Consider the following 12,433-nt stretch of genomic DNA (forward strand, 5'->3'; position numbering starts at 1 on the left):
GTCGGCCCTTGCAGATCACCAATGTGGCCGCGCAGGCTTCTGCTTCTGTGAGTCAGACTCACAGAAGCAGAAGCCTGTGCGGCCACATTGGTGATCTGCAAGGGCTGACTTCTACATGGAATGTGCGGGGAACTGAGCAACTGAGTTCGATTCCCACTTCAGGCACAGGCAGCTCCTTGTGACTCTGGGCAAGTCACCTCCATTGCCCCATGTAAGCCGCATTGAGCCTGCCATGAGTGGGAGAGCGCAGGGTACAAATGTAACAAAAATAAAATAGATACTATTGGAGATTCTACATGGAATGTTGCTACTATTGGAGATTCTATTCCACTGGCAACAGTCCATGTAGAAGGCTGCACAGGCTTCTGTTTCTGTGAGTCTGACGTCCTGCAGGACGTCAGACTCACAGAAGCAGAAGCCTGCGCGGCCACATTGGTGATCTGCAAGGGCCGACTTCTACATGGAATGTTGCTAGTGGAATAGCAAAATTCCATGTAGAATCTCAAATAGTAGCAACAGTGGAGGAGTGGCCTAGTGGTTAGGGTGGTGGACTTTGGTACTGAGGAACTGAGTTCGATTCCCACTTCAGGTACAGACAGCTCCTTGTGACTCTGGGCAAGTCACTTAATCCTCCATTCCCCCAGGTACAAATAAGTACCTGTATACAATCTATAAGCCGCATTGAGCCTGCCATGAGTGGGAAAGCGTGGGGTACAAATGTAACAACAAAAAAAATTCCTTTTCCTAAAAGTGACATTTCATACTGGATTCTACTGCTGGAACGTTCTTTCTGACCATTTTGTATCCTTACTTTGAGCTGGAACCTTGAACTCAGGCTATCATCCACCAATGAATTCTGTCACTTTCTGGAATTGTTATGTTAAAGATGGCCGGCTTCTGCTCTCCAGGGGCACAAACAACCTGAGCAGTCTTTGTCAGTGAGATGTGTTTGCATGGTGTAAGCTATATCTAATTTAAATAACAATAGAGTCAAGCCTAATCTAATTTACATAAAGATAGGGTTAATTGGGCATTTTATTTTTCAGCTCTTAAAGCTGGTGATGGCCATCCTTCAGAGCTGCCTTCTGGTGTAGAGAATGAAGCAGGTCTAGATTTTTGCCTTGTCTTAACCAGAATATCTGGACATTCATTCTTTATGTGCTCACCGACAGGAGAGCTTTTGTGCTGACCAAAAGAATATTAAAACATTCGTCCTTTCTGTTTTGTTTTCCAGCAGGGCGGCACCATAAACTTTCCTCTCCCACCCCCTCCCCCTCCTGGCGGACCCTTTGCTGTACCATCCTCTTTGATGGTTGATGATATACCACCACCACCACCTCCCCTCCTTCCGGTCTCATGCTTCCCTCCTCCTGCTCCTCCACCGCCACCTCCGGGGGGACCCCCGCCTCCACCTGGTGCACCTCCATTCTTCAACTTGGGCATGGCAGCCCCACCCATGACCACCTTCAGCAGTGGGACAAGCCTAAGGATAAAATCAATTCCTCAACCCTCACACCCTCTGAAATCCTTCAACTGGTCCAAGCTCAATGAGGTAAATGTTTCCAAGTTATTAACCAAGTGAAGCATATGTAAAGAATTGAGTGCTGTATTAAACTCTGGAATTCGTTGCCAGAGAATGTGGTAAAGGCGGTTAGCTTAGCAGAGTTTAAAAAAAGGTTTGGACGGCTTCCTAAAGGAAAAGTCCATAGACCGTTATTAAATGGACTTGGGGAAAATCCACTATTTCTGGGATAAGCAGTATAAAATGTTTTGCACTTTTTTGGGATCTTGCCAGGTATTTGTGACCTGGATTAGCCACTGTTGGAAACAGGATGCTGGGCTTGATGGACCTTTGGTCTTTCCCAGTAAGGCAATACTTATGTACTTATTAGTCTGTTTGGATACTAGCCGTTGAGCCCATTAAAATGGGCTAGTTGGTCGCCGCTTCCCCCTCCCCCCGATGTCGCCGCTGGCCCCTCCCCCCCGAGTTTGCCGCTGACGGTACCCTTCCCCCCCCCCGAGTCGCCGCCGCCGCCCCTCCACCCGGCCTGTCTCTTCGCTATTCAACTTACATCTCCGCAGCAGACAGATCAGCTGAGCTCCTGTCGGCCTTCCTTCTCTGCCTGTGTCCCGCCCTCGTGTGACGTAACGTCGGCGAGGGCGGGACACAGGCAGGGAAGGAAGGCCAACGGCAGCTCAGCTGATCTGCCTGCTGCGGAGATGTAAGTTGAGTAGCGAAGAGACGGGCCGGGTGGAGGGGTGGCGGCAGCGGCGACTCCGGGGGGGGGGTACCAGTGGCGGTGACCTCGGGGGGGAGGGGGAGCTGTGGCGACCTCGGCGGTTCCCTCCCCTTCGCGCAGTTTCCCTCTCTGTCCCGCCCCCCATCATCACGTATTGACGCGGGTGTGGGACAGAGAGAGAAGTCTCTACTGCGCATTTGCGAGTGAATACGGTCACTCGCCGTTCATATGTTTGATATGGAAATAAGGGTCAACAACCAATTTGTAGGTGATGCCTTTTTACTGGACTAACTTAATGTATCTTTGACAAGCTTTTGAGAGTTATCCAAGACAGTTATATTGGATTTACATTGTACAAACTCATCTAGGTTTTATTGTTGGCATGTGAAAGGGGGTGAAGGGATGTACAGAGGTGATGAGATGGTAACACTTTTTATGTCTGATAATGGGTGAGAAAGCCAGGGTCTAAATCAGGGGTTCATGATAAAGTCTGGGAATGCTCCCGAGCCCTGGCTGACCCATAGGATGGAAGCTGAGCGTAAGGGCTGAATCCATGTTTCCCCTGTGGCAGCACTGCCTTAGGACCATTGGGTTGGTCGATAAATAGAACTCGTTTTGAATTCCCATCAGGAATAACATTTGAGTGGACATTTCCTGGCTCTTCATGACTGGCTGGGCTTAGAGCCCAATGCAGTGTCTACAGCCATTCATTATGTGGCAGGAAATGCCCACTCATCAGATGTCATGATTTAATGATGCCCCCCCCCCACCCTTATCCAATAGCTAATCTTTTTTGTACACATGCAAGCTCTCACCCGTCTCTTTTTTGAGTTGTTCACTTTTACACAGATAGAACATGTCTGTGTTGAATTTGGACTACAGCCTAGCAGTCCACTTTCTTTCAAATTAAACTCACATGGGGGCCCAATCAAGTGTTCCAAACGAGCATCTTGGGACCTCTGGAATGCAGAAGGAATGCCTTTCTTTTTTTCCTTGCTGGTATTTAACTAGGACAGAGTGAAATATGTGCTGTGCTGCCTGGACTCCGGCCCGTTTTTCTGTCCCTCTGTCCATTTATTAACACATTTTATAGCGCACAGAAGAGATAATCCAGAGGTGCTGAGCTACCCGTTGCCTGTAGGGAGATTTCAAGCCAGTTCTGGCTATCTGTCGCTGCTGATTTTAAGTGGAGGGAGCATGACTACAAGTCCCACAGTGCATTTGGAAGGAAGGTCAAAAGCTAGCATTGCTGTCAGCGGCATAATCGAAAGAGAAGGACGCCCATCTTCCGACACAAATCGGGAGATGGGCGTCGTTCTCTCAGGGTCGCCCAAATCGGCATAATCGAAAGCCGATTTTGGGCGTCCTCAACTGCTTTCCGTCGCGGGGACGACCAAAGTTCACGGGGGCATGTCGGCAGTGTACCGAAGGCGGGACGGGGGCGTGGTTAAGAGATGGGCGTCTTCGGCCGATAATGGAAAAAAGAAGGGCGTCCCTGACGAGCGTTTGGCCGACTTTACTTGGTTCAATTTTTTTCATGACCAAGCCTCGAAAAGATGCCCGAACTGACCAGATGACCACTGGAGGGAATGGGGGATGACCTCCCCTTACTCCCCCAGTGGTTACCAACCCCCCCCCAAAAAATTAAAAAAAATATATTTTTTCCAGCCTCTATGCCAGCCTCAAATGTCATACCCAGCTCCATCACAGCAGTATGCAGGTCCCTGGAGCAGTGGTGCAGTGCACTTCAGGCAGGCGGACTTAGGCCCATCCCCCCCACCTTACACTTGTGGTGGTAAATGTGAACCCTCCAAAACCCACCTGAAACCCACTGTACCCACATCTAGGTGCCCCCCCCCCTTCATCCCTAAGGGCTGTGGTAGTGGTGTACAGTTGTGAGGAGTGGGTTTTGGGGGGGGAGACAGAAAAGATGACGGCAAAAAACGTCTACTGGAATCTACAAAGTTCACAGTATAAGTTTAATTCTTAAAATGTGGACTCGACATGAGTCGTGTTTTGGCCTCTCAGGCCTTCCTCAGGAGTCACCTGTATGTTGTTGCTTAAATAATCTCTGGAAGACGTAACAATCTTTTGAGAAAATGAACTGGTAGCGAACCAGACTTAGCTGTGGAAAGATAAACTTTCTACCTCTGCGGTACACTGTCGCTGCTGGAAAAATGCCTTCTCTAAGACGTCGGAGTCCACATTTTAAGATTTAAACTTATGCTGTGAACTTTGTAGAGTCCTGTAGAAGTTTTTTGCCGTCATCTTTTCTGTCTCCTTCGCTGTGACTTTTTCATTTGGCTTGACCAGCGCGGAGGATTGTTTTCTTCTGTGTTTGTTGCGCCCACGTACACCAGCCATTGGCTTGTCGCAAGTAGCTGCACCAATGCGCATTTCCGCTGTTCTAGAATTGGCACAAAGCGTGCTCAATTGCGATGCCTAAAATAGAGTTGCCACCTAGTCTTCTTCCCCATCGATACAGAGCGAGAGAAGAACCTTTGTAAATCCAGCCCAAAGGGGTCCTGACTGCCCAGAGTTAAACAACCGCATTCCCCTCGCTGCTCTGCACGACACGGCTTGGCAGTAAAAATAATCCACGTTCAAGACGAAGTGACCTTTTGCAAAGCAAAGCCAGGGATTTATTTTCATTCTAAACTGTTAGTTTGGGACCATAAATATTTTTGTTTAAGCAAAGGAATCATTTCTCACAGCAGCTGTGGTATCCACCAGAGAGCTCTGCTGTGCTTGAGGTCAGAGAATGTTTCTGGCCAGTGACCGAGCGGCTGTGAACCAGTTAATCCACAGCAAAGCCCAAGAAAGTGACCTGACTTGCATCCTGCCAGCGGTTGGTGGGCTTCAGAAGCTCCTGCAGCAGATTTTAAAGGGGAGAACCTGAGATCAGAGCTGTTGGTTTACTCAGCTCCCCGAGGGAGACTTTTCAGTCAGTTCTGGTTTTACAGTACAGCTATGGAATACCCTACCTTGGGATCTAAGATTGCTAACTAACCAGTATACCCTGGAGGAAAGGAGAGACAGGGGTGGGATGAGGCAGACATTCAAAAATATTTGAAAGGTATCAGTGGCGTACCAAGGGGGGGGGGGGGGGGGACGGTCCGCCCCGGGTGCACGTCGCTGGGGGGGGGGGGTGCCGCATGCCTGTCGGCTCTTCGTTTTCATGCTCCCTCTGCCCCGGAACAGGTTACTTCCTGTTCCGGGGCAGAGGGAGCATGAAAACGAAGAGCCGGCAGGGGCGCGGCACCCCCCCCCCCCCCAGCAGCGTGCACCCAGGGGGGGGGGTTCTTTCGCCGGGGGATCGTGGGTTCTTTCGCCGGGGGGGGGGGGTGCATCGGCGATCCGCCCCGGGTGTCAGCCCCCCTAGGAATGCCACTGAAAGGTATTCATGTACAAACAAACCTTTTCCAGCGATAGGAAGGTGGTAGAACTAGAGGACATGAATTGAGGTTGCAAGAGGGGCCGACTCAGGAATAACACCAGGAAGTACTTTTCATGGACAGGGCGGTAGGTACCTGGAAAACAGTAACGGAATTCAAAAATGCGTGGGCTAAACACAAAGGAATCCTGTATGGAAGGCAGGGAACCAAACACGCTTAGCGGTGATTAGATGGCAAGACCAGTAACTGGGAGGCAGAGCCAGTGCTGGGCAGACTTCTATGATCTGTGTCCTGATCATGGTTGGATAGATTCAGCTTCGGTAGCTGGAGAACAAGGCCAGTGCCGGGCAGACTTCTGGAGTGGGGCTTCGATGACAGCTTCAGGAGTTGGAGACGAAGGATAGTGCCTGGCAGACTTCTATGGTCTGTGCCCTGAAAATGACAAATCAAGATCACGTATACGTATCATACCTTATACTACGAGTTTATCTTGTTGGGCAGACTGGATGGACTGTACAGGTCATTATCTGCCATCATCTACTGTGTTACTTTCTAACCTTGTAAACATTGAAAGACTTTCTTATTTTATAAAAATGTGGGACAATAATGAAATATACTGATCATGTAGTTTTGTTTTAATATAAACTTTTATTGTTTACTTCATGTATATTTCCAGCTAGCGTCCTTATTGTTTTCCCGCTTTGGACCGTATAAGGAGTTGGTGGAATACAAAACACTAGATTGGATTAAATCCCAAAGCACTGTGGGATTCGTAGTGCCTCATTCTTGCCACTGAATCAGAACTGTGGGTCTCATAATGCTTCAGAATGGGGTTGTCAGCAGTGGCCTAGCTACGTGGGGCCAGGGCCCCTGTAGATTTGGCCTTGGACACCCTGCCGCCGACCCGCCCGACCCCCCCCCCTCCCGCCGCCCACCTGCCGTCGCCTGCATTTGCTGGCAGGGGCCCCTAACCCCCGCCAGCCGAGGCCCTCTTCTGCTCGCAAAAGGCTTCCTTCTGTTTCTGACATCCTGCGGGACGTCAGAAACAGAAGGAAGCATTTTGCGAGCAGAAGAGGGCCTCAGCTGGATAGCAAAGGTAGGCGACGGCGGGTTGGCGTCGGGGGGGGGGTCAAGAGGGTTGGCGTCGGCGGGGGGGGGTGTCGGCAATGGCAGGGGGGGTGTCAGTGGCGCCGGGGGGGGGGGGGGGGCCTAAAAAATGTGCCTCCTCACCTCGGGCTGTGGACCCCCCCCCCCCTCCCGCCGAAGTCTGGCTTTGATTTTTGATCAAGAACTCGGCACAAAATCTACCAAGATAGCCAATTCTAGGAGGAAGACTTTTTGTACAGTGCTGGTTTTTAATTTACACCCCAAAGCTCAGTAATATTTCTAATCCCTGATTCTATCCATTGAAATCAGGTTCCATAAAGTACCAGACAGGTTTGTCAGACCTCCAGGACTGGCTTAAAATCTCCCTCTAAGGACTAGGTAATGGCCGGGCCGTTTGCTTCTCGGGCTGGGGATATTGTGGAGGAGGGTGGCCCAGGTGTTTTACAACAGTGACACCCAGTGATACTGGTTAATTTATTTCTGTAGTTAAATCATCCTTCCAAATACTCTTAGGGTGGGTCAAAATCACATACACAATAATACTACAAAAAAAAAAAAAACACATAAAAAACACAAACTTCATAAAACTGCAGAAAAACCATTGCAGACTGTTCCAGGCACCATTTCAATCCCTTCTACCCAGACACACTGTGGGTATAAAAAGTCATAAGTGCCCATCTGAAGCGCTTCGGATCATCAGCTATCCACATCACAAAAAGCACAGCCCCCGGCCCTTGGCAACCGAAAATTGTCGGCAGGGAGAAGCACTAGCAGTCACTCTCCCTGCAAGCGTGACGGACATGCCGGTGTCTCTGACATTGCTCACTTATAGACTCTGGGGCCAGACCATGCTAAACCTTACAAACTGAAACCAAATTCTTCAAATAAAATCCACATTGAGCCTGCAAATAGGTGAGAAAATGTGGGATACAAATGTAACAAATAAATAAACCTTGAAACCTGTCTTGAAATAGGCAGCCAGTGTGAAGACCTCAGGCTATGGGTGATGTTTCCTCTGTCTTGCCAATACCAAAAAAATCCTTCAGTCTCTGGTATAAAAATATAACAAATATCCAAACCTGGAGAAAAAGTTACCAAAATTGGAAAATAATAATCACAGCAAAGGCTACCCCAAGAGTATTAGTGTGTGTTCAAATTTTTTTAATTTTTTAAGAATACCCTCAGAATTTCCACTCAGTACTGCAAGTGATAATATCACTGCCTGGTGGTTCAGCACTTCGTTCAGCGGGTGATTCTTTTTTTAATATATTTATGCTGGTTCAGGTGATACTAATGCGTAATTCACCTTCTATTAAATGTGGTATAAGTATAACCAGTAGCCAATATTGCTGATAATATAGTCAATAAACACACTTGCACGTATCTTATGATTCACGAGTGCTCCATCTTGTTGAGTCGTGACAAGAGAATGTCCAATAGCCTCCCCCTAAAAGACATCCGACACCGCGGGTTTCAAAATCATTTCTTCAGGGACTCGGGTTTGAAGGCGTTAATTGGCAGCGTAATCATCCTGCTGCTGGCTTCCTTCCGTCCTTATCTCGGCTTCATATAAGTATTGTTCCTCTGTCTTGCCTGCATAAAACATTTTGCTGTAGTATTCTGGACTCATTACGACCACCCTGCACCCTTCACTAGGAGTCCTTGGTAAAGGGTATAATTGCTGATCTGGTGCCATGATCCAAGATGGTGGGTGGGAGGACCAGATGGTCGAGGAGAAGGTGGAGGAGGACTCTTTTCCAGCTGAAGGTAAACAGTGGGGGACCATTAGGGTGGGCAGTAGGTCATAGGGGGATGGGAGCTTTCCAGTCCTAGCCTGCTGTTAGGCAGGGTCTCCTGGGACAGGGAATCCGGAGTCTGGCTGTCTTCCAATTGGGAATCCCATCTCCAGGTGTCCCATTCTCTTCTCTGATAATTTGCAAACATTTTCTGATAGCCACCCTCCGGTGTCTAAAGCGATTTATATTTCCCCTAAATAATCTTCTTTATCAGAGAAAAGAGATGTGAACTTAACTGATATTTTGGAAAAGCTATATTACTAGTGACTTTCGCCTTTGATTTAGATAGGAATAATGTTTTGAAATTGTATTTCCGACACATGGTTGATAGTTTTTTGGGGGTTCAAAGATAAATATATTTCCTGACTTATCAGGGGAATCGCAGTCTAGGAGGTGTGAACTCTTGGCTTTTAAGCCAAAGATCATTGCCCTAAGTGGGACCTTCCTAGAGCGATTCCTTTGTAAGTGTTTTGTGGCCTAGTGGTTAGGGTGGTGAACTTTGGTCCTGGGGAACTGAGGAACTGAGTTGGATTCCCACTTCAGGCACAGGCAGCTCCTTGTGACTCTGGGCAAGTCACTTAACCCTCCATTGCCCCATGTAAGCCGCATTGAGCCTGCCATGAGTGGGAAAGCGCAGGGTACAAATGTAACAAAAATAAAATAGATACTATTGGAGATTCTACATGGAATGTTGCTACTATTGGAGATTCTACATGGAATGTTGCTATTCCACTAGCAACATTCCATGTAGAATCTCAAATAGTAGCAACAGTGGAGGAGTGGCCTAGTGATTAGGGTAGTGGACTTTGGTCCTGAGGAACTGAGTTCGATCCCCACTTCTAGGCACAGGCAGCTCCTTGTGACTCTGGGCAAGTCACTTAACCCTCCATTGCCCCATGTAAGTCGCATTGAGCCTGCCATGAGTGGGAAAGCGCAGGGTACAAATGTAACAAAAAGAAAATAGATACTATTGGAGGTTCTACATGGAATGTTGCTACTATTGGAGATTCTACATGGAATGTTGCTATTCCACTAGCAACATTCCATGTAGAATCTCAAATAGTAGCAACAGTGGAGGAGTGGCCTAGTGATTAGGGTAGTGGACTTTGGTCCTGAGGAACTGAGTTCGATCCCCACTTCTAGGCACAGGCAGCTCCTTGTGACTCTGGGCAAGTCACTTAACCCTCCATTGCCCCATGTAAGTCGCATTGAGCCTGCCATGAGTGGGAAAGCGCAGGGTACAAATGTAACAAAAAGAAAATAGATACTATTGGAGGTTCTACATGGAATGTTGCTACTATTGGAGATTCTACATGGAATGTTGCTATTCCACTAGCAACATTCCATGTAGAATCTCAAATAGTAGCAACAGTGGAGGAGTGGCCTAGTGATTAGGGTAGTGGACTTTGGTCCTGAGGAACTGAGTTCGATCCCCACTTCTAGGCACAGGCAGCTCCTTGTGACTCTGGGCAAGTCACTTAACCCTCCATTGCCCCATGTAAGTCGCATTGAGCCTGCCATGAGTGGGAAAGCGTGGGGTACAAATGTAACAAAAATTAAATTAAATTTCCTGATTACTTATTTGTTGAACCCAGGAAATTATAAGAGTTTGTGGAGTTGAAAGAACAGATGAAGAACCCTCTGCAGCAACTCGCTTTAGTTACCGGCTGCAATTACCAATTAACCTTCCTCCCTCAGAAAAAGTGAAGTGTAAGATTAACCATTTTGAGTTTTTCTTATTTTCTTTGAGATTGTTTACGGAAAGAGCCAAAACACATAAAGTCCACACTTACTGTTCATTAATGCATCATATATCCACTTCTGAACTCTCATCCCCCGTAATCTCACATCACTCATACCTTTACTCACAGAAATATGTATACCATATGTCTTTATGCCTTATTATTGCCCTTTAAGCTCCCATTGTCTCCTTCCAATGTTTCAATGTTTGTGTTCCATTGTTGCACTCCTCAACGACACTTCGATTGTCTCACATAATTCTGCACAATGTAATCCATAACCAATTTGTAACAAATTGTACTTCCATCATTCATTTCTTATTGTAAGCCACACTGAACTCGCAAAAAGGTGGGAAAATGTGGGATACAAATGCAATAAATAAATAAATAAATCTTGGATCTCCCAGTTGTGGACGATTGTATAGCATATATTGGTGGGAGAAAATGTTTTCTTTTTTAATATCAATTTCTGTTTTCCCTTACATTTATGGTGATAAATGTGAATGTAATTAAGTAAAATGATAAATAAATAAATAAAATAAAAAAATAACTTGCCATTCTCTTCTGTTGAAGTCAGCAGAAGTTGACTCTGCCTCTGGAGTGCTATTGAGGAAGTTAAAAGCGGCAGGAAACTTTAGCAGCTCTTTAGCATGGCCATTTCAAGCTAATTCTGCTGAGATGAGCACAGGGTCTACATAGACAGCGGAACCGCAGCTTAGGTATCTTACTAGCCCACATGAATTTAGAGAGCATGCCCTCTACGAGACGGCCATCTTTACAGTTAAGAGATAAAGGGAGAGTCTGAAAGACGTAAAGCCACTTGGGAAAAAGAGTCATTTTGAAAAGATTTGTAACGACAAAAGACTGCCATGTAGCCAGTTTCTGGCTAGTAAAACGTAATAGGCCCTGGATATTAACCTCATAGAGTTGTAAGGGATCCTCAGAAAGCTGAATGCCTAGGTAATGAAAGCTACCCGAAACCCAGCGCAGAGGAAACTCAGCTCCCTAATCCCTGTGCAAAAGAGGGCAAGTGGTTAAGACTTCCGATTTCTGCATATTAAGTCGAAAGCCTGAAAAATCACCATAAGACTTTCCAGTAAAGCTGGAAGAGACCGTCACCTCCTACAGCAAGGGATCCAAAACCAAGGCCAACAAAAGCGGCAACAGTGGACAGCCCTGCCTCACCTGGCTCCCTGTTTGCCCCCCTTTGGACCAAAAAAAACCAGCACTACGTGTACTGTTGACCATGATATAAGCCTGTGGATCATTATAAAGCGTGCGGATGGCATGATTAAACCACCCCTGGATACCATATTGGTCAAGAACCCCATGTAGAAACCGCCAATCCACATGATTGAATGCTTTCTCTGCATCAAAGCTGATGAGCAGAGGTGGTGTCGACCGGGCTCGCACCTCCTCCAAGGAGGCCAGGATCAACTGAAGATTCTTGGCAGCATAACGCCAGTGGATAAAACCAGCCTGAGGGGAAGCAATCAAGAGGGGCAAACAGGAGCCAGACGATTTACCAACACCTTAGCAAGCAATTTAGTTTCCATGCAAAGCATAGAGATCGGCTGATAGAACTCTACTTTGGTGGGGTCCTTGCCTGGCTTTGGTAAAACAACTATATGCACTAAACCAAGCACACCCAAAAGATGCTGAGACTCAAGAACAGCATTAAAATGAGCAGTCAAGGGACGAAGAATATGTTCTCCCAAAAGCTTATAAAATTCCACCATAAGGCCGTCAGGCTTAGGTACCTTACTGAGTGCACACTATCTAAAGGCCAAAGATTTCCTCCTCCGCTATAGGGGCATTCAACTTCTTGCGGTCCTGGTCTGTGAAGGTAGGCAAGTTCAAATCGACTAGGTAAGCTTGACTATCTAAATTAACCTCCCTATCTGCAGTATAAAGAGATGCAAAAAAGGAGTGAATCACCCGTACCGTAGCAGCATCTGAATGGAATACGCGATCTCCCTCCCGCAGGGAAGCCATCCATGCTGGCCCCTGCCACTGGTGCACTAGCCGAGCTGAAAGGCACCTTGATACGGTTGATATTGATAATATTTAGCCAAATTAACTGCGCTCTGATGCAGAAGTTCATTCAGAGTCATCTGAGTCTTCAATAGCTGAGTTTTAAGGTGAGCAGTGGGGGA

At 47.1% G+C, this 12,433-nt stretch overlaps 1 protein-coding gene across 2 annotated transcripts in view; it reads left to right on the top strand.

Moving 5' to 3' along the window:
• Positions 1–12,433, top strand: part of DAAM2 (dishevelled associated activator of morphogenesis 2) — a 482,413-nt gene that overhangs the window by 347,948 nt on the left and 122,032 nt on the right. Inside the window, exon 14 of one of the 2 annotated variants that reach the window (XM_030195775.1) lies at positions 1,235–1,552. In XM_030195775.1, the coding sequence (XP_030051635.1) occupies positions 1,235–1,552 (318 nt within the window). The remainder of the gene's footprint in view (positions 1–1,234; positions 1,553–12,433) is intronic. The other variant, XM_030195776.1, reaches the window with a different exon arrangement.

Source organism: Microcaecilia unicolor, chromosome 3, assembly GCF_901765095.1.
Source record: "Microcaecilia unicolor chromosome 3, aMicUni1.1, whole genome shotgun sequence".
NCBI lineage: Eukaryota > Metazoa > Chordata > Amphibia > Gymnophiona > Siphonopidae > Microcaecilia > Microcaecilia unicolor.